We start from the raw sequence: 19604 nt of genomic DNA, 5'->3' as shown, positions 1-19604 counted from the left end.
CATTTATCATACTGAGAACCTCCGGTTCTCATTCTATACATATTTCTGTTGTGTTTCAGATGCAGATCGAGAGGCACCACGTTGAGCGTCTGGAGACCTTCCTTACAAGCGAAGAACTATCTTTTGGACTGTCATATTTTGTTTTAGGCTATGTATATATTTATAGAATCTCCGCGTGTATATTTTGTATTTTGTCCCTTTTAGAGGTTGACTTGGAAATACAGGTATTTATTTTGTAACTTGAGTTTTATTTGGGGTTGTATTATACTATTATATATATGTACTCTGGTCGACCTTAGCTTTACAGGTCAAGTCTGGAGCTTAATATCTGTGTTTTGGAACTCTGATATGCATATTATGTTTTTAGTTTTCTTTGATCTTGTCCATTCTATTTTACGCTTATACGTACGAGTGTGACACAATTTTCTATTTTCGCTTTTGTTTAGCTTATTCTTCAAGACTCATCGTTAGAAAATTATTTTCAATTATATTTATTTAAGTCTTTTCTTTTAGAAGTCATCATAATACCTCGCCACCTCTATTTTACGACTTAAACGAAGGCTCTGTGTGGTAGGGTGTTACACGATACAGCAGCGGTGGCGATAACACAGAATTGTGAGAGAGCGATTGCGGCAAAAATAAAAAAAAATCAAATTTTAATTTTTAAAATTAAAAACTTTTTTTAATCTATTATTTAGATTGTTAAAAAAAAAGTCTTATTCTTTTGTATTTTCTCATCTTTTAATTCATTTCTAAATTAAAATTTAAAAATAAATATTGTTTTAAGATGAGTATATTCAACTCACATCCTAATTAATTATCTGGAAATACATCAAGTTATATGGCGGAGGATGTAACCAGCGAGGAATTAATGATAGTTTCAGGGAATAAGAAATGAATAATAGATCTACTTAACAAATCAAAATAAATAAATAATTTACCTGGAATAATGTCTATAATATCAAGCCCAGATACATAAAGAGTGAACTCACTTGCAGTGACTGAATTTTAATTGTAGTCCGTCACGTTTAGCTTGGCATTTGCCCTGCGTTGTAACATAGCGTAATTTTGATAGAGAGCAAATTAAAGTAAAATAGTTTTAATTGTCTATTTAGATAATCGTAAAAAAGTTTGTCGGAATAACCGTCGGTCTATTTTATTATACTATTGATCATTCTGTGACAAAAAATATACTAATTTGAGTCATAAATATTAAATTGAAAAATCAAATTTAATAAATTAAACTTTTTAAAATTAGATTAAAATTTAAATGTAATTGTAATTTTCAATATTAATATAAGTTTAACTAACTAAGTTTTATTAGTATTCTAATTTCTATGAGTATATAGATTGACGTGGCATTATTATGATTTGTGAGTAATAACAGTATACTCATTTCTATGTCACACCACTATTATTATAATAAAAATTATTTTTAGTGACAACTTTTAATAATAATAATAATAATAATAATAATAATATAATAATTATTGTATATCTTAGTCAATTTATATTTTTGCGACAAATATCTGTCGTTATTATTATATATTACAGTGACAAATATATATATTTTTTTGTGGCTATTAAATGATTTTTATCGAAATCTATATAATTGTCTTTAAAATTTTTGAATAATAAAATATAAGATAGCTAATATCTTGTTGATAAATATATTAACAATTATTTTATTACCATTTACCAGTATAAACAAAATAAATTATCACTAAAAATAATTTTTCTAGTAGTTCCGGCACCATTCATACTTAGAATCTTATCATATCTAATAATGTCAATGGTATATAAAAATATACCGGAGTAAACTTGACTTAAAATTTATGAAGCACTTTTGAAAAAGGCCAACTACTAACTGAATTAAGTAATATATAGATTTAGAAAACGTCAACTCATTATAGAACATAAAAATAATGTACATGAATAATGATGAGATGATTCAAAGAGTTGGTTTGTGAAGAGAAATAGAAAAACAATGAGTAGATGGAAAATGGAAAAGCAAAGTGGAGATTAAAGGTGAAAAAAAGACAGAGAGAAAAGAAAGGAAGAAGAAGTATTAATGAGTGGATGAGTGAGTTGAGTTGTTCCTAAAATACTTGATGAGAAGTGGAGTAAAGACGTGACATGAAACCGTTCAGTCTCTTGGGCGAGCCAACTGTTGCTTAGCTATCAAAGCAATTATTGCTATTCTAACTAGCCGGTCCACTATCAGACCATAGCTTCCATAATGGTCCATCCTTTCCATTTTTGGATGATTAGCAAACTCTTATACCACTTTCATTTTCATATTTTTCATCTCCTTACCAATATAGTAATCTTTTATTTTTTTCCTTTTGATAATATATAGTAATCTTTTATTGTGCACCCATTTCCATCCCATAGTCACGCTCATACACTTTATTTGTACAAATTCCGTATAAAGTGGACCTCATATCCAAACTAATAATAATAATATTGTTGCAACCCTTTCAAATTTAGGGTTATGCTCAAGCTCGTAAACTTTTCACCCTCATGTGTAATTTATTTTTACTTTTTGTTAGCTTCCAGTTAAATTTGATGGCTTAGTCTCTTTTGGTAAGCCCTTATTGAATTGTATGTGTCTATCGCTATACTACTACTATGTTGCCACCATCGATCTTGTCAAATAAAGGTTCATGAACCAATTTGGAATGTTGAAGCAACAAATGCAAATGGTTACAATGACGATGAAGATTGAAGACGCCAATTACAGAAAGTCAAAATGGTGAACGACAATGCGATTGCCATCACGTTTTTTCCTCTTCACTATTCCTCCATTTCTTTTACCCTTTTTACCCCTCACCTTTTCCAACAAAAACATATATGCTTAAATTTGGATCAACTTGGATTTCTTTATATATTTATGTTTAATTGTATAAAATAATTAATTTAACTTGGGTTTATTTAAAGTTAAGATATTGGGGTCACGGTTATGTCTTGGAGTTGTTGCCAACACATTTAACAAATTTCAGCTCAGTCATATTGGGATGACCCAAATCCAACGTAAGAAGCGACTTCCACCTTGTCACTTTCACCTTGGAAAATCAAATTCCTTTTCTCTTTTAAGCAAATTCTTAACTTTTTATACATACGTTGTAACCATAATGAAACTACTCCTTAAAATTAGGAAAATAGTAGTGCACAAAAATAATAGATAAAGACTATTATCCACTATACATTATTCACTATAAAAAAATTGGAAAAGTATGACGATAAATAATCCTTTAGTTCTTTATAAATATCATTTTTTTCCCTCCAAATTATAGTCATATCAAAAGTAAGATAATAAATTTTTAATATGAATTCTTTTGTGAAGTGTTTACCATTAATATATATATATATATATATATATATATATATATATATATATATATATATATATATGCGAATTTGTTAATAGATGGAATACTATAGATTGAGAAACTGAGAAATAGTAAACTAGTTAATTAGACAACAATTATCTGTGGAGTAATACTAAGGAATCAAAATTTTCAATCAAAATCAGTTAATTTTTTTTAAATTGTTTTATTTATTTTATAGTCTCATAATTTAGTTTACTTTATATTTTAAATTTTAAATAAAAAATTTTTAATTTTAAATTTAAAATTATAAATCTAAATTCTAATGTTAACTAATTAAATATTGTTTTCCTGTCAAACGGGCCAGTTAACCTATTTAGGCTAGACACGCCTAAGTCGACAAATAATATGAATTGATTTTTTTATTAAAAAAATAGATAAAAATTCATTTTGAGACTAAAAAATTTAGACGGAAAAAAATATCACTTTTATACCAAAATATTGAAATGTAAATTTTTAAGTTGATGGGTTAAATTTTGAGATAGAATAAAACAAATAATTACAACAGTGATGATACTTTAAAAAATATAAAAAAAAAGTTAAGCAGTTGTTCATTAAACAAGTCTAATTTTAAAAACAAAAATTCGCTTATTTAAATAAATTAACAAATTTATTAGATAAACGAACTTTTCTAACAAATATGATTCAATTTTGAGAATCCTAATTTCCTATAGTTTCTCTTGTTTATGCTCCCATTTTGATCAACAATATTCCTACACTCAATTTTGGTGTAAAACAGTGCTTCATATACATAGGCTTTGGCCTTAAACGTGCAATAAAGCAAAATTCAATGGAGGATGAGATTGTGAGCTTCTCAATCCAGTGCTGTCCTCTGAATTTTTTAATCTAGTCCGTCCTTTGAAGATCCCCAACATAAGTTGATAGATTGTATTGCCTGTTTTTTAGAATTCAATTTTCTGGTTTCAAAAACCAGTTATGCGGTGGGGTAGCGAAACTAACTAGGTCACCACCAAGTTTCTCATTTAATTATTTTTTATTTATGATATTTTTTATCATTATTTATTTGCAAGTTTCTGTACGTAGATTTTAAAGAAATTTCTTTCTCTATAGTAGTTTCTATATAATTATTTTTTCTTTGGGTGGTATGCCTCATTTCTGCTAAAAAATAATAAAAAAAAGAAAGAATAACAAAAAATTTCACATGTTCTCGTGTATGGCCGAAAAAACCCAATGACAGTTGCCTTGATTGTAAAATAATTAAATAATCGCATATCCCCTGCATGGAATATTGAGTGTACTTCTACTTTACAAATCACAATATCATAACGTATTTTAAGAATTAATAGTCAAAATTCGTTACTTAAAGATATTTCGATTTTTATTTTTGTTCTTAAAAGATAAAATCAATTAAATTTGTCTAAAAAATTAATTAATTTAGTCATATTTGTCTTTTTGTCATCTCTCGCTAAGGTGGTTAATGTTCGATGACATATTCCATTAACTGCTAGCGTGGCACACAAATAAAACGACACAGTTTTGATTCAATAGTCTCCAAACCTTTAAACTTATCGTTTAGTGTCTAGAAGAGAGATTTAAACATTGTAAAGCCTAACCCTCCTCTCATAACAACCTTTTATCTTTCTCTGTTTTACTCCAAAATATATCTCATCTCCTTCAAATTATGCTCTAAGCCTTTCACCCAAATTTTGAATCACCCCATCAACATTCGTTAGTGTCTATTGACGATTAAAAACAGAAGAATTATCACTATCGAATGCAGAATTGATCTTATCTTGGAGCAACGTTTATAGTAGAGGAAGCCATCGCAATGGTGAGAGGTAAGGATGAAGTTTTTTTCATGATTTTTGAGTTATTATATGGTGTGATGTCTTCCTAATGCGGTGCTCTGTGTATTTTTCTAATTTAGGCTAAGGTTTGGGGTGACCAAGGATTTGTGTGACTGTTCGTTTATCATTTTAGTACGTGAGAATGTCTTGCTTTAATTGGCTTTGTGATGATTTTTATTTAAGGGTGTTTAATTTTAATGATGGTTCTTTTAGTTTGTTGCATGTTTATTTTGGGTTTAGGATACGTTTTTTTATGATTGATTGATAAAATTGGATTTAGCCGTTGGTGACACACATTGAGAATAGTTGGTGCAAGTCTGTTTTATTAATGGTATTTTTGTTTTTGTTATTGTAGATGAAAGGTACATCCATGACATTTGCGTTTTACCATGGTGGGTTTGTTTAAAAAGTGTGAGGATGGAGATCAAAGATGATACATGGACCTGACAATACAGAAGTTTTGATGGGTGTTGAAGAAGATATATTTAATGTGTTCTATATAATGGTGCTGATCTCGAAGTAAATATTGTCCCTGTTAACGCTGATATTGCTCCAAAAGTAATAGCACCATTACCTGCACTTCCATCACCCGTCCAACCTCCAACAGAGATTAACATCAGCCAATCTAAAAGCATTACTATTCAACAATAAAAAATTTTAACTTTATTTAATCATCTAACAAATGCATTTGGTATTGAAATATGTAGGATCAAGTGGTAGTAAGCCACCTAAATTACAAGTGATTAAAGAAAAATCTAGAGTTAGGTCTTTTCCTAAATCTACTACAACTGTATCTGTGGCTATTTCTGGTGAAACAATCAAAGGGACAAGTTCTGTAACTGTTAAATAACTATAGTCAACTTCATGACTTTTGTGCCTACTCCAAACTTCAAGTACTCAAAAAAGAATGACAAAAAAGATTGATTAGTTAGAAATGTATTGTGGTTGACTATTTTCTGTATGGGCTACTTTGTGTTTTTTATACGGGACAAATGAAGTACTATATTAACATTGTGGTTATCTGTGATTTGAAAATATTCTTTTTAGGTTTGTGGTGTCATGAAAACCTTATGAATTTGCTATGGTATTTATTTCTTTAAGACAATATGACAATCAGCCTTCAATAGCAAAACAATAATAAGATTATTTAGTTTGATTACTTACTTTGTTTATGACTTAATATATCTTATAGCAACAATGACAGATACTTGTTTATTTACAATATTGACAATGTTAATAATGGATAGTTTGAACTTAATCGTACACAACCAACTTCAAACAGCTACTCTCATTCAAGCGATATAATTCAATACACCGTTATATTTCAACACATTTTTGCACACAAAGCCAATCTACTGAATAACATAACTGGGTTTACTTAGAAGTACATATTAAACAACGACAAAGTATCACACTAATTACAAATTTACAACTACCATAAACATGAAAATTATTAGCAATTTCAAAACTCTAACTTCAGCTTTTAAGTTGGCCAATTTTCATACCACCTTTATCCTCTATTTATCATAGTCACTTTCGACTTCTAAATCAGTTTCTGCATTTTATTTTGTACTACCTACCGTCACTCTTTGATAGTCATCATCATTAACCCACTTAAAGTAATTACAATGACTGTCTTTCTGTAATTTTCAAAAGCAAAAAAAAAAAAAAAAAACTCACCAACAGATAACAAAATGAAAAAATTTAACTTTTTTTCAGCATCACTCATCCAGCTCTTTGGACATGCATATAATAATTTATCTGAATTCTCTAATGTCCTAAATTTTTTAATCACAATCTTTAATCAATAGAAATATGATTCGTCACGAGTCTTCTTTCTCATTCGCATTGAAGCGTTGGAATTATGACTGTCGTGTGATGAATACGACAAACCACCACGACCTCCATTTTCTATCTCCATCCTTGCGGCGAACTAACAATTATAGGTTCTACCTAAGTATATGACCATTTAAGTGTTGACGACAACTTATTTATGATTGAATTTGAGATTGGGGTTCATCCATTTAGGGTTATTTAGGGACTGATTTAAATTGTTCTAACAACTAATCTTGTCGACAACAAGAGGGTACTGCTTGGTATCCACCACGTTGGCAATTAACGGGATACGTCAGTGAATGTTAGCCACCTTAACGAAAGAAATGACGAAAAGACGAACGTGACTAGATTGATTATCTTTTAGGGATGAATTTGATTAATTTTATTTTTCGAAAATAAAAATAAAAATTAAAATATGTTTCAAGAATAATTTTGATTATTAACCGTTTAACGCTTGCATATTTATTGAGATAGTCAATAAATTTATTACTTGGTAGTAATATAAAAATTACTTGAACAATAATGTAAGAATAAATCACGCTGACATTGCTTGAAATTGGATGATATTATTACTGATTTACAATGATCTAGTTTGGCTTTTCGCTATAAAAAATTGAATAAACCATTCTAATTATTAAAAGGAAAAATATCTATGTATACCTTCCCGGGGAAAGAATTACACTTGTTGTAGTTATATATATAGCATGTTTGGCACACATGAAAAAAAGGTTTTTTTTTTTTAATTAGAAATGAAACTTGTTCGTTGGTCGGGTTCTGAACAGGTCGGGTGGATAGATGCAGGGGGGAGGACGCCTTAGCCTGGGTCGCACTGTTTTGCGGGTAGCCGAGAAGCCGAGCACTCGTCTTGGAGAAATGATGGGGGGGTGCCACCTGCAAAGACACTCCGACGCTCAAGTCAGCAATGTGCAGGCGAGCAGAGTAAAGGGTTGGAAAGATGTGACGTACCTCGGGGGAAGAGCTAATCTTCCCCTTATATACATGTCAGTAGTGGGCCCCCTCATGGGACAGGCCCATATTCCCAAGGGCGCTGTCCTGCAGCCGTGTGTGAGCCGTACAGGACGCGTGTCCGGGTCAGTTGGAGGGCGCGCGTCTGGGTCGGGTACTGCTTGGGTCGGGTCGACCCGCGCTGATTTTGGGCCGGGCCGTAACAAAACTTAAATTCAAAATTTTTAAATAAAAATAAAAAAATTATGTTATTTGATTTTAATTTGTTGACACTTTCTCTCTTTTTTAAAGAAAGAAAAAAAACTGTATCTTGAGATTGGACAATATTTGGTTAGTTTTACATGATAAGATATAATAATCAACGACATAATTTAAGCTGCTTTAATTTGTTTGAAAACAATATAATCTAATAATTAATTAAGACAATGCATACTTTGGATTATGATTTATCTATTTGTGAATTACCTTGTATTATCGTATTTCTAAAGGATTTTACTAGAAAAATAATGGACTATTTGTACAATGTGTACAATAGATTATTGAGTTACAAAATGAACATCCTTGACCTTTCAGATCTAGCGATTTAATACCATATCATGATACTACTCATCCCTAAAATTTCTGAAAAAAGATAACACTAATGATTATATCTTAAACAAAAAAATTATATATAAAATTTTTAATGCTCCTTTCCTTTTAATCTTACTTGATTGACATTAAAAATTTCACATGATGTCTTAAACAAGAACACTATCCACTAAGATATATTTAAAATTCTTGCATATATATGGCAAAATTGAAGTAATATATAAAAAATTAAAAACAACACAATAAAATCATTTATTTTATAATAAATATATTATTTGTATACTAAAATTAGTGATCATATAATTGTGTATAAATACATATATTGTTTAACTCATTTTTAATCTTTTATATTCGTGACTAATTTTTGTGACGATTTTAGTGTACAGTAACATAATTATTTTATAATTAGAATAAAAATGTGACTAGTATTTTTTAAAGTGAACTTGTAATATTTACTTGACATTAATTTTGAATGCCAAGATATAATTAATAATAAGCAATTGTTGTTGTTATTGCTCTTTAATCAAAAGAAAAACACAGGAGGGTTTGAGTGCACATACACGTACGTATTGATCTACGATATACATGATTTAAGAAATACGGAGAAAAAGTATGGGAGTGAAGCTGCAAATGATGTCAGAGATGAATGAGCTTTTTTCGGGATTGAAATGATCTATGTGGGCGCATTCAAAAAGAACACTAAGTTTGAAGTTCGTAGTTACCAATATTTGTACTTATTTTCCTCCACCCTTTGAGAAAAAAATTGAAAAAAATGCAATTTTTCTGACGAGCTGTTATATTTTCGGTTGAGTTTTATACTATGAAAGAAGCAGGTAAGCAGCCATTACAACCTCTCACCTACCTTTTACACTCCATGTACGGCTTTATTCACTTCATTACTTCATTATCTTTCGGTTATAAACCATCTAAACTTTCAATTATTTACCCTTAACCATAGGGCTATATATTCATCACTTTTTCTATTCTATTGGAATTGATAATTAATTAATGGCAATTGATGGAAGTGACTTAATTTGTGTTGATCCTCATAGGATGTAATAGATGGTACTGGATATGCTACTTCACAATGGTGCAAAAACGAAAATTATTGTGTACCTTACAACATATGTTGTCTGTGAATGTAAACTCTGCTCCAACTCAGATTGGTAATAATGTAGTGGTGCTCACAAAATAATTGCAAGTGTTACTTGATTGGCCTAAACTAAATCTCACAATCTGGTTTCCATCATCATCTTTATTATTATAATATAATACATATCTTTATAGATTAATTAAGTATTTAATGGGAGTGATGGTACTTACTTAGTACTACTACTGCTGGTTTGAATGAATAATGGGAATCTCATAAGAAAATGATTATATAAGAAAGAAGAGAGTGTGTAGGACAGTACTTGGACCGTTAAGTTATAGGAGCAGGAAGAGAAGCTACCTCTGTGTTCTTAATTGCCATCGTTTTATTCATTGCACAAAAGCTAGGGTTTGTTTTTCACACACATACCCTTCACTCACTAACTCAAAATTGGGTTCCAATTTTCTTCAGATGTTCTCTTCCACATATGATTCAAACCCTTTCCCTAACTTCCCTTCATCTTCTTCTTCTTCATCTTATCCTAATAATAATAATAATAATAATACACTCCCTTTCTACATTGATCCACATAACAACAATGATTTTGCAACCACGCTTCTTCACCATCATGATCCATCATCACTACTTGTTTCTCCCTTTATACCTTCAAGTGAAGTGCCATTCCCGTCATCAGCAGAAGAAGCTGTTGTTGTTGCAGCAATGCTTGATCAAGATGCTGCAGCAAGCTATGGCGGGGGCGGAGGACTAATCTACGGTGGTGGAGGTGTTCCCAATTTGCTGACTCAGAAACCGTTAGGGAGCAGCATAGGTACGAAGAAAGATAGGCACAGCAAGATTCACACATCTCAGGGGTTGAGGGACAGAAGGGTGAGGCTTTCAAGCGAAATAGCGCGCAAGTTCTTTGATCTTCAGGACATGCTGGAGTTCGACAAGCCCAGCAACACGCTCGAATGGCTCTTCACCAAGTCTGAGAATGCAATCAAGGAGCTTGCAAGAAGCAAACATAGCTGCAGCTTCAGCTCCGGCGGCGAGAAATGCTCGTGTTGTGAAGGTAGTGATCAAGCAGCTGGGGTGGTGGTGGTGCACTCAAGCGAGAAATCATCTATGGCGGGAAGCAGTGATTCTTGTTCCAAAGGGAGGAACAAGTTGAAGTGGACACAGAGAGAAGATGTTTGTGTTCAGACAAAGAAGGAGTCAAGGGATAAAGCAAGGGCAAGAGCAAGAGAGAGAACTTGTTACAAAATGAACAACAACAACAACAATAACAACAATGGAAGATTAATGGTGCAAGATTTGGAGGACAAAACCCCTGCACTGCAACAATTTGAGCCTTGTGGAAGATGGTCTAATAACCCTCATCAGATTCTTCAACAACAACCTTACTATAACCCTCTTCGTCATCATCATCATCACATACTTGGAGATGCTTTTATTAACAATGTCATTGATGATTCTATCATGATTAAAAGGAACATGAATCGTGACCAAAACCTTATTGCTATCCCTAATAACAACAACATTATTGTTAATGATGATGAGTACCAAAACCACTCGTCACCGTTCCTTTATTCAACTACTCCAAATTGGGACACCGACGAAACCATAAATGGTTGCTCCAACTTTCGTGCAATGGCAGCCACAATGAATAATCTATCAACATGCTTCACGGACCAGTAATGGTGAGCACTACTCTTCATTCTTTTTTTTTTCTTCTTCACAAAATTAAACCATGTATTTTACTAATTAATTTGGGTGCTGATTTTTAGAGGTTCCAATGGGAAATTCTTGGGAGGAGTGCATATCAATCTTTGATGCTAGTTTCCGGCAAAATCTGATGAGAAATGTGAATCCTAGATGGATCGCAAGTGCTTTTGCCTTGTAATCATCCCAATCTTTCGATCCATCAGTAACTACTTTTTTATTCTGTCCTATATTCCCATTTTACAATGTTTGTACTGATTCTTGCTGATAATGAGCCAATGGCATATCAATCTTCTCATAAAGCTTTCCTGCTCCTCCGTCTATTATTTTCTCTGAAAACCAAACATTAAAGTTTGATTGAACTGCTTGCAGCAGCCACTTCCTACCAGCTTTTAGTTTTTTTGCTTTTTTTTTTTGTTTTTTTAATAGGTGGTGACCCTTTCAATGCTGAAACAAGCTATGCCCTTAATTTTGGAGCAAGAGAAAAAACAAGAATCATGAAAAAAAAATCAGAATTATTATTTAATTTCAATCTTTTTTTTTTTTCAGCTGAATAAAACTCAGAGATCAGATGACAGAAATATGGTGATTTAATTTTCAATTTTTTTTCAGCTCTAGAAATCCAAGCATGGAAGAATAGAAGACATATAACCATGTATTTCACAAAAGCCCTGGTATCAACTATACAAAGAATGACATCACAGTTAGGTGATTTGTTTTGGTTTGTGACTAGCCATTTCAAGCTGAAAGCTAGCTGTTTACTCCTCTAGTTTATGATGATTTAATTTCTCCTAAATAACCTTGATAAGTCATAAACATTACAAATTATATATATCTAATGTTTTTGTGTGGAAGATGTTAATTTTGTAAATACAATGATAGATTGAAGAATAATATATAACTGTTGAAAAATTGTATCAATTCAGATTAGTTTGATTGTGGCCAATGCACACATGAATTTCTATTTTTGCCAGCTCAAGTACCTTCATAACATATTTAATTAAGCGGATTTATGAATGATTAATAACCATGTTGTCTTCTTGGAGCTATAATTGTTCTTTTGCTCAAAGGGAAGAGTCTTCAATCTTCAACTTTTTCCAGAGGTCATAGACAAATTGCTACAATCCAGTGGAACATCAAAGCATTTTTCTATTGTGATAGCAATTGCCTATTTCTATCTTTGTTTTTACGTAGAAGATAGCCACAGGGAGAAGAATATATTGGTGACATTCTCTATGTATATATATTGATAGCTCTTTCTAAATCAAGTTCTGGACCAAGAAAAAGAAATGGAATGATAAGGTTGTACGACTCTGATGATGAACAAGAACAAAATGGATTGTTAGGGCTTAGGAAATCATGATGAACTCAAATGATTCATTACTATGTATATGTATGCAATCTAAGAATGCAAGTTGCATCAGTTGTTGCCCTTCTATTCATCAATGCAGCTTCTATGTTCCTTTAATTTTTCCCCTTTTATCCTATTCCTCATTTATGCAGTAGGTTTTTACCATACAAGAATCGAAACTTTGATCAGATCAGCAGATATCTGATGATGCATGACTGGCTGGTGTACCATATAACAAGTTGATTGTTAACTTCTATGTATTTACAGTTTTAGTTTCCTGACTTTTATATCCTATGTAATTTTTTTTCTTCATGTGTATAAAAGATTCTTACCACCACTTGAACACTAGAACTATGACAAAGGGGTGGACAAGAAGCGCAGTTTTGGTTCTATATGCATTGTTATTGCTTTCTACAATTTTGTTCAATGGAAATATAATTTTATGCTGCTGAGTTTTGAATCTGGTATATTACAGGGTTGACAAACCAATTAAGTTAGGTTTTCAAAGGTTGAGCCATAGTTACATGGGAATGGTAGTATATATAGTTATAGCGTTTCCATTCTATGATAAACTGTGAATTGATACAAGATACACTACCACCTAATTGGTGAATTCATGTATCTACGGGTTGAGCATGTAGTAATAAGTTTGGTTAAGATTCGGATGCATTTATCTTTATATAAAGTTAATAGTTGAAAGTCGTTACATAATAATCTTCACTAGCGACAATAAGTTTTTGCAAAATAACTGATTCAGATGAATGATTTTTTCTGATCTAGTTGATCCTTATAACTTAGATTCATGGATGAAAACTACTAAAGTCTTTGAGGGAGTGAAGCAGGATCAGATGGCATTCGTTATCATAATTAAGAAGGAACAGGAGAATGTGTATTACTGTACTTATATTTGAATTTCCTCTAATTCATGGAAGACAGCATAATGATAATAATTCAAAGACACTAACACTATCTATCTGATATGAAAATGACATTGAGCGGCTAGTATATATAAAAAACCCTAACTAACCATAAACATGTGCTTGTTTTTCTCTGCCGGTTGATGGTGTAGGGCTCCTAGTTGATGTCTTAATCACCAGCAAGGTTGGTTGCTACCATTTCCTGTAACCGCTACACCAGAATCCAACGGCCACAATAACAGAATTCAACATTATTTTCTTTCCAAAACTTTTTATCACTATCTATCACCACTACTCATAAAATCAGGGGTTCCAGGCCACACATTTGGCTCATCATAAAGGGGATCTCAGATCTCTTGTATATATATCTTTGGACTGGGTTCTCATTGGTTAAAGACTCAAAGTCATTAATCTTATACATCTAATGCATATGCATATGCTACCTGACTGATTTACAGTCCAACTGAAAAGACAATTTTTTTTTCAGATAATAAGAAAGAAATAACAGAAAATGAATTTTTTTTTATAGGTTGTTAAATATATATAATTCTTTATATGACCTAGAAACATAAAATTACTCGTTACTCAGTAGTTAAAAATTGTTTTCAAACTTTATTTATAAATATTCTGAGAAATTAATTATGATTAATAGCAAAACATAAAGGCCTATAATAAGCATTCTCTCTTGGATAAGGCAGCTTTTTAATTTCCTCCCATTATTTATGCATGTGTGAAAGTTAGAGCAGAAAAGCTTAACCGTGAAACACAGTATAAGTATTATGTTTTAATTTAGCCAACTTTTTTATTTCTTAGTTAATAAGGTAACATTTATTTATATTAAATATAATTAAAATAAATTACATAGTTAAACGTAAAGGGTTTTTATTTTTACCTATTTTCATGTGAAGGTAAGTAACATTTATATTTATTTCTAAATATTCTTTAAAATAATTCACTAAAATTATTTTTAGATTAACAATTGGCAGGTTTAACAATATGTATTTATTATTTTTGTTATTAGGTATATTGAATTGTAAATTGATAATTTGATGAGATAAAATAATTGTGAAGAAAAAGAGCTAGTTATGGATTTTATTGTAAAGTAGAAAAGGGTTTATGAAGTTGATGAAAGGTGTTGACAGGGAAGAGAAATGAGTGTTATAAATGCATATAACAGTGAATGGTTAGGACTAAGGACAGAATAGAAGAGAACCCGTGGTTGAATTCGCAGAGTTTGACTGAGTAGTCCTCTTAATTTGCAACAAAATGGCTTCTTTCCTTATATAACCATCACTTCCACAGAACGGGGCCCTTCTTCTTCGTGCTCCCTATCAACAAGTGTGCCTACTCTCTACTCTACTTCCATCTTTTATCAACAACAATATTCCGTACCATAGTACCACAATAATAATGTATTCCTAATACTATTCTTACATATCTAATACTTTTGCCAGAACTGGCCTTGGAATTCAACCCTTTATTCATATTCCTAACCATCCTCCATTTCTCAAACAAAAATTCTCTCGTTTCCTTATCAACAACCCCACACAGATTCCATTGGTCCGTTCCATAACCACGCATCCTCCACCACCACAATTTAGTTAATAAATCTTGATTTATATTATAAACTTTTTTCACTATGAATATGTAGAACCCACCATTGGTACTGAACCTGAAATAAATTCTATAAATTCGTCTTACAGTTTGTCCCCGTAAGACAGTCAAGTAATAAGTAAGGGAGTCCAAATAGGGCAGACAGAGATGGAGTGGTTCAATTTTGCCAACCCCATCCATTGCTTTCTTAAGCCAATGCAACCATGTACTGTCACGGTCTAAATGTTTCATCTTATGTTTCTTCTTTAATTTCATATTACAACTCCCTTGGATTACACATACAAAAAAGGGTTAATTAGATGCTATCATAGTTAATCCATAATGTCTGCCCAATTAGAATAACAAGAAAGAAAATATCATGCCGACAATACATATACTTGGTTTTAAACAAGCAATAATCAATCCCACTTAGCTTGCATAAAAATGACATGTCTAATATAATAGTTGAGTGTTACTAGTACTGCTATGAATAAGGAAAAAGACTAGAGCTAGCTACTTGCCTAGCTTGTAATATATAGTGTGTATTTAATATCAGAAAAAGGGACCATGGCCGCCAACCTTAGCTTGGCACAACCCCATGCATGCTCACATTGCATTCATTATAACCCTGCTTTCTAGCCAACCTCCAAATAGAGCTATTAACTCCTGCTTATTAATTAGTTGTATATTTATATGTAACTTGTAATTCCAACTTTATTCAACTACAGTGAAGATCCTATGAAATCATTGTCATGGTTCCTTCATCAGATTTCGTCAACCATAACCGGTTTTATATATGTGTGAATATCATTGCATAACCATTCTTGTCAAGTGTCAACACAAGTCAGAATGAAAAAAAAAAAGTTAATTAATCAAGTAATCATAGCCAACTCTGTTGACCTTTTGTTAATTAACCATTTACGTACATTCTATTATATATGACACCATTTATTATTTGATTACTCTCTTGTTATGACTTTTGGGCAAATTTCAACCACCGATAACTTCCTACAATGAATATATTTTCCATAAGTGCTTAAAATTAAGGAAAAAAAAGGTTCTGGGCTGAAAATAGTATATAATCTTTATAAATAATGAACAAAAATTTCAGTTATTATTATTTCATATAGATTTGTCTAATATCTAACATTATTGTTATCCTTACCTTATCAAATAGAACACTTTTCATGTGGGTAAGTTACCATAGAAGCATTTGACTAAAATTGTGATCTTAGAACAGGGTAGTTGAAATAAAATAGGTGCATTCAGTGAATTTTATCACTAGAAAAAGTGCAAAAAAAAATTAAAAAAAATTATAGTGGATCATACTCAATTTTCTTTCTTTATGCAGAAAAACAAAAACAAAAGAAGAGCTCCTTTAATTTCACTAGGCAGGGCTACTACTATTTTCTATTGGCATAGGCCTTTTAAGGGTGCTCCAGGCCAACCATGATGTTTCAAAACAATGTTATATTAATGGAAAATTAGCAAGTGTTTAAAAAACATATATCTATCTCCATAAGTTGATGTATGTCTCAAATAACATAAATTCAATATAACGACAAAAATATTAATATAGAAAGATTATCAGGTGTTCTAGAAATATAGGACTAGTCATAGTGTAGGAGGGCACATAGTCATAGAAAATTGAAGGTACTTACTACTTAGCTATATTTAATTTTTGTGAATATATGTTAAATTGTTAATTAATCTCAAATCAACGTAACGTATATGAACATGCATAAGTTATAGCTCAGTATACTTGGGAATATAGCTGTTGGAGTACAGTAATTAATCACATCTCCTAACAAGAAACTAATCATCATATGGAATATGTAATGCAACGTGGATATCAGATCAAAAGGACGGATCAATAAATTAAAGCAGCACCACTGCACAGTGGCATAGGCATCATCATGAACATCTTTTTATTGACTCTATAATTTAATATAGAAAAAAAATGATGTTTGATAGAACATGTATTTATGCATGCACTACTTGTTGATTTCAAAATACATATATCATTAATTTTTCAGTAGATAGATTTCATATGCTGTGCATAAAGTTTGATTTGATGATTTGTTCTAGCTTTTCATGTTTATTTCAAAGAGAAAATTAAACAATCAGCAATATAATAAGGATACATATTTGATTATTTGCTCTTTTGATCTATGTGTGGTTTTGGTTTCGGCAGAATTTTCTGTTGGATGGATATATACAAGTTAGTCATGTCACTTCATTCAATCTAATATCACTTTTTTGCTCTTTTTGTTTTTAAAATTTTGCTTAAACTTTCAATATATAGATGGTATTAGATAGATTTTAACTGTTTGACCAGAGTTAAATGGGTGTTTTAAACTCCCTAGAGAGAATTATTATCTGCATTTAAGTTTTAGAAATTCTCATTTTGGTATGTATTAGGTATTTTCTTTATGATTGTAGCTCTTGTTTACATTTATTATGATTTATATATAAAATCTCATTTATAATCTAAAGAAGAGTAGAGTTGCTTGTTTGCAAAAATATAAGAAGAGAGAAACATATTAATATCTTCATGGTTTATAAAGGTTTGAGGTTTCAACATTTAAAGAAGATTAAGCCCTTAAAAAGGGTCTATCAGTATTCAAAGAGATATAGATAGCATAGCATTCTATAGGGTCAGTGATGAAAGATTTTAGATGTGGCTTACCAAGAAGAGAAGATCAGATTCAATAATTCTTCCAGTTCCAAACTCAGATCACACCAGTCACCACCAGTCACTAAAGTTTTAGACAACATATATAAGATAAAGCAAAGCAGGTAAAAGTGAAAATGATGAACAAGACTAGAATTAGATAACTAATTAAGTTTAATCATATTATATTCTCACCTGATTAAAGTGAAAATAATTTGTTCAGCTTGGTGCTACCACAAAATTCATGATCTCTTTACACTGAAAAGTAGCAAAATATATAGATGAAGATATATTAAATCTTAGTCTGAAGTTTTCTTAGTAGGAATGTATGATGGTTTTTTCTTTTCTTTCTAGTTTTCTTCCTCAATCATCATCAGGCAAATAAAGGTTGAGTGAAGTTGAGACATGGGGATAGTGACTGATACAAAAAGAGAATGAAGTTAGGAAGCAAAGAACAAAAAGATTACCCAATTTATGAAAATGGAAAATTCAGGAATGGAAAGGTATGAGGCAGAAAGCATGAAATAGAACATGTGTTTATTTTTGCTATGTGAAGGACTAAGAAGAAGAAAAGAAAGAGAGATGAATTAAAGATAGTGATGTTGGAGTGTTTGACAAGTGGCAAAGGGACACAAATAACATACTAAGTAGTACAGGACTCATCAGAGGAGAATGATTGGAATATGTATGCATAAAACAGAGAAGGGGAATGAAGAAGGCAAGGTTGCATTTGCCACAAAATGGCCACAGCTTAATTACAATTACATGAAAGAAGAATCATGGCTAGGTTTGAACAGAAGCAAGCTGTTGCAAAGTATTCATGAATTTGTCAAGAAAACTGATTGAAGTAACACTGCAAAAAGCAGCATTGAATGAATGAAAGAGAGAGAGAGAATAATTGCTTTGAAAATAGACCACGGTCATGATGATAACCTTGAGAGAGTCAGACCCAGAGAGATAATGGTAATCAACAGAAAAGTGCGTAAGCTACTACTTAGGCTCCCAGGATTGCGTCATTTTTATGCTCTCCTTTTTCACTTTACTAATATATGAAATTATCAAACACTAGTCCATGTTATATAATTGCTTTTTAAACATTATGATGTTGTGTAAAACACGTAAAACAAGCTTATGTCTCTTCATTCAATCTTATATAATTAGCTTGGATCATCGTTTCATCATCACTTATATGTTACATCATTTTAATTTTTTGAAATTTCTGGTACTACTAGATTTTTCTAATTTTTTAAAAAACATTACTATTTGAATTATTGAGCAGCATGCAATGCAGTAGTTATATATGTAACGTAGGGTGGATTTTAACATGCGAATGATGACACCTATGAACTATTGATTTTGCTTCACATCCAACACCTCAAGCTTTAGACGAGTTTTTCAAGCATAGTAGTGTACAGTGTGACCCTGAAATAATGAACCCTAGCTAGCTATATATATAGGACATCATGTCTCCTCTAACAATAGCAAACCCCAAGTTTTACTCGATCTTTCTACACTTTTCATCTACTCTCTCCTACCAACAATTCCAACCAAATCTTCCACAATAACTGCACCAATATATCCAATTCAAAGTGAAAGAAAATGAAAATTGATTCTTACCTTGGTTTCGTGGTTTAAACTGTATGTAATTTGTGTGGTTTCGATCAATTTTT

At 31.4% G+C, this 19604-nt stretch overlaps 1 protein-coding gene across 1 annotated transcript; it reads left to right on the top strand.

The window, feature by feature from the left end:
• The first annotated feature begins 10397 nt into the window (after positions 1-10397).
• Positions 10398-11375, top strand: LOC112709498 (uncharacterized). The gene has a single exon (XM_025761383.2). The coding sequence runs from the start codon at positions 10398-10400 to the stop codon at positions 11373-11375; it is 978 nt and encodes a 325-aa protein (XP_025617168.2).
• The last annotated feature ends 8229 nt before the right edge of the window (positions 11376-19604 follow it).

Source organism: Arachis hypogaea, chromosome 9, assembly GCF_003086295.3.
Source record: "Arachis hypogaea cultivar Tifrunner chromosome 9, arahy.Tifrunner.gnm2.J5K5, whole genome shotgun sequence".
NCBI classification, from domain to species: domain Eukaryota; kingdom Viridiplantae; phylum Streptophyta; class Magnoliopsida; order Fabales; family Fabaceae; genus Arachis; species Arachis hypogaea.
Note: the sequence above shows the minus strand (reverse complement) of the source record. Positions and strands in the feature narration are given on the sequence as shown.

Excerpts from the sequence above, each read along its gene's own strand:
- LOC112709498 (XM_025761383.2), top strand. The coding sequence starts at position 10,398 with ATGCTTGATCAAGATGCTGCAGCAAGCTATGGCGGGGGCGGAGGACTA.